Source organism: Zootoca vivipara, chromosome 14 (genome assembly GCF_963506605.1).
Source record: "Zootoca vivipara chromosome 14, rZooViv1.1, whole genome shotgun sequence".
Taxonomy (NCBI): Eukaryota; Metazoa; Chordata; class Lepidosauria; order Squamata; family Lacertidae; genus Zootoca; species Zootoca vivipara.
This window is the reverse complement of record NC_083289.1, coordinates 4,198,421-4,200,269: the sequence shown is the minus strand read 5'-3', so window position 1 is coordinate 4,200,269 and position 1,849 is coordinate 4,198,421. Positions and strand designations below refer to the sequence as shown.

The following is a 1,849-nucleotide window of genomic DNA, read 5'->3' as shown; positions in this document are numbered from 1 at the left end:
AACCCAAAGCACCCACCGCTCAGTCCCTTCCGACGAATAAATATAGCAGGAGGGTGGACCTGGAAGATTTGAGGAGGGTCAAAATAAAGGAAAACGTCGTCGACTTGGGGGTTTGACGGGTGGGGTGAGGGATTTTCCTTTCCTTCTGTCTCCCCCACCCCGCCAGCCAGCCAAACAGCCAGCGCCCCCTCCCTCCCTCAGGCTTGGGTGTCAGTGGACGGCGACCACAGCGTGGAGGGCGGAGGACGGGCTGGTCAGGGTCTCGCTGGGGGTGGCGGGGCTGCTTTGGCTGGTGGCCGTCTGCGAGGACGTGGGACTGAGCGAAGGCGGCGAGTTCGAGAGTATGGTGGGGATGGGCGCGGGCAAGGCCGGCAAGGCCGGAACCGCGGCGGCCGGCGTGGGCTTGATGGGCACCGGGATGGCGGGCAAAGTCTGCCCGGCGCCGTGGCACAGCGGCTTGAGGGGGACCCCGTAGGCGGCGCTGTAATCGCCGCTGGCCATGGAGATGGGGGTCGCCGTCTCGAGCATGCCGGAGCCGTACACATGGGGCCAGCCGGTGCCCACCGTCGTCAGCTGGTTGGGGAGCGGGTAGGCGCCGGGCATGGGCTGCATGGTGGAGAAAGCCAACCCGCCAGGCATCTTGTACTCGCGGGCGATGATGTTTTCAATGGCGAATGGGTGCTTGAAGCCCGACGGCTGGGAGACGCCCAGGTTGTAGGGTGGCATCTGGGGCAGGTGGGAGCCGCCGGCGGCCAGGGCGCTGAGGCGCAGCTTGGCTTGCTGCTGGAGGTACTGGGCGGCTTCAGACGGTTTGGAGGGCGCCAACGGGTCGGACTTGAGGACCTTGAAACGCTTGCGGCGCCGCAGGAAGCTGCCGTTCTCGAACATGTCCCCGCAGCTGGGGTGCAGCGCCCAGAAGCTGCCTTTGCCCGGCTGGTCCGGCCGTCGAGGGATCTTGATGAAGCAGTCGTTGAAGGAGAGGTTGTGGCGCAGCGAGTTCTGCCAGCGCTGCGTGTTCTCCCGGTAGTAAGGGAAGCGGTCCATGATGAACTTGTAGATCTCGCTCAGCGGTAGCATCTTCTCCGGGGAGCTCTGGATGGCCATGGCCGTCAGCGAGATGTACGAGTAAGGAGGCTTCTGGTCGCTGTACGTGTTGCGGCCCGGCCGAGGCATGGTGGCGGCGGCTACGGCTCGGAGGAGATCTGCAGAGACGGGGTGGGGGGTGGGGGGTGATTGAGGAGAGGGGCAGTAAGAGAGCGTGGGTTAAGCAAATAGATCTCTATATCTATAGCGGGGTGGGGCAGAAAGTAGTTTACAGATGATTGAAAGCGGGGATTTTCTAGGCTTCCGTCTCCCTGCTTTTCGCGGCGAGAGCCTGCAGGAGTGGGCAGGTCTGCTGGGGTAATATCTGAGAAAAGTCCACCCGCCCACCCACCCGGGAATGGGAAGGGGGGCTTCACCTCCAACTCAAGAAGTTATACTGACAGACCAAAACAACCGCCCCTCCTAAGAAACTGTAGCTCTGGGCATTAGGAGTGACCCATCCCTCGCTTTCCACCAAAATAAATACATCATTGTTGATTATTATAATAATCGGGTTCACGGCGCTTTCCCGGTGCTTCCCTGTAGGAATTCTTACAAACCAATCCTTTTTTAAAACAAAAATACCCCTCCATTACTCGTGAGTAAACGCTGAGGAGTTCAAAGCGACTCGCTTCCTCGCCACTGTTGGAGAGACGGGCTCCCTCCTCCGCCGACCGTTATAGCGATGGTTTCAAAGTACAAAAATTTATTCCGATACGCCCCCACCCAGCCCCCATGTAAGCGAAAACTCCCTTCCAGAGTCCAT

General features: G+C 60.4%; 1 protein-coding gene across 1 annotated transcript; it reads right to left on the bottom strand.

Moving 5' to 3' along the window:
• Positions 1-210: 210 nt before the first annotated feature.
• Positions 211-1,173, bottom strand: FOXB1 (forkhead box B1). The gene has a single exon (XM_035131960.1). The coding sequence runs from the start codon at positions 1,171-1,173 to the stop codon at positions 211-213; it is 963 nt and encodes a 320-aa protein (XP_034987851.1).
• Positions 1,174-1,849: the final 676 nt, after the last annotated feature.

Bases quoted from the DNA above. Each gene is read 5' to 3' on its own strand.
- FOXB1 (XM_035131960.1), bottom strand. From the start codon at position 1,173: ATGCCTCGGCCGGGCCGCAACACGTACAGCGACCAGAAGCCTCCTTAC.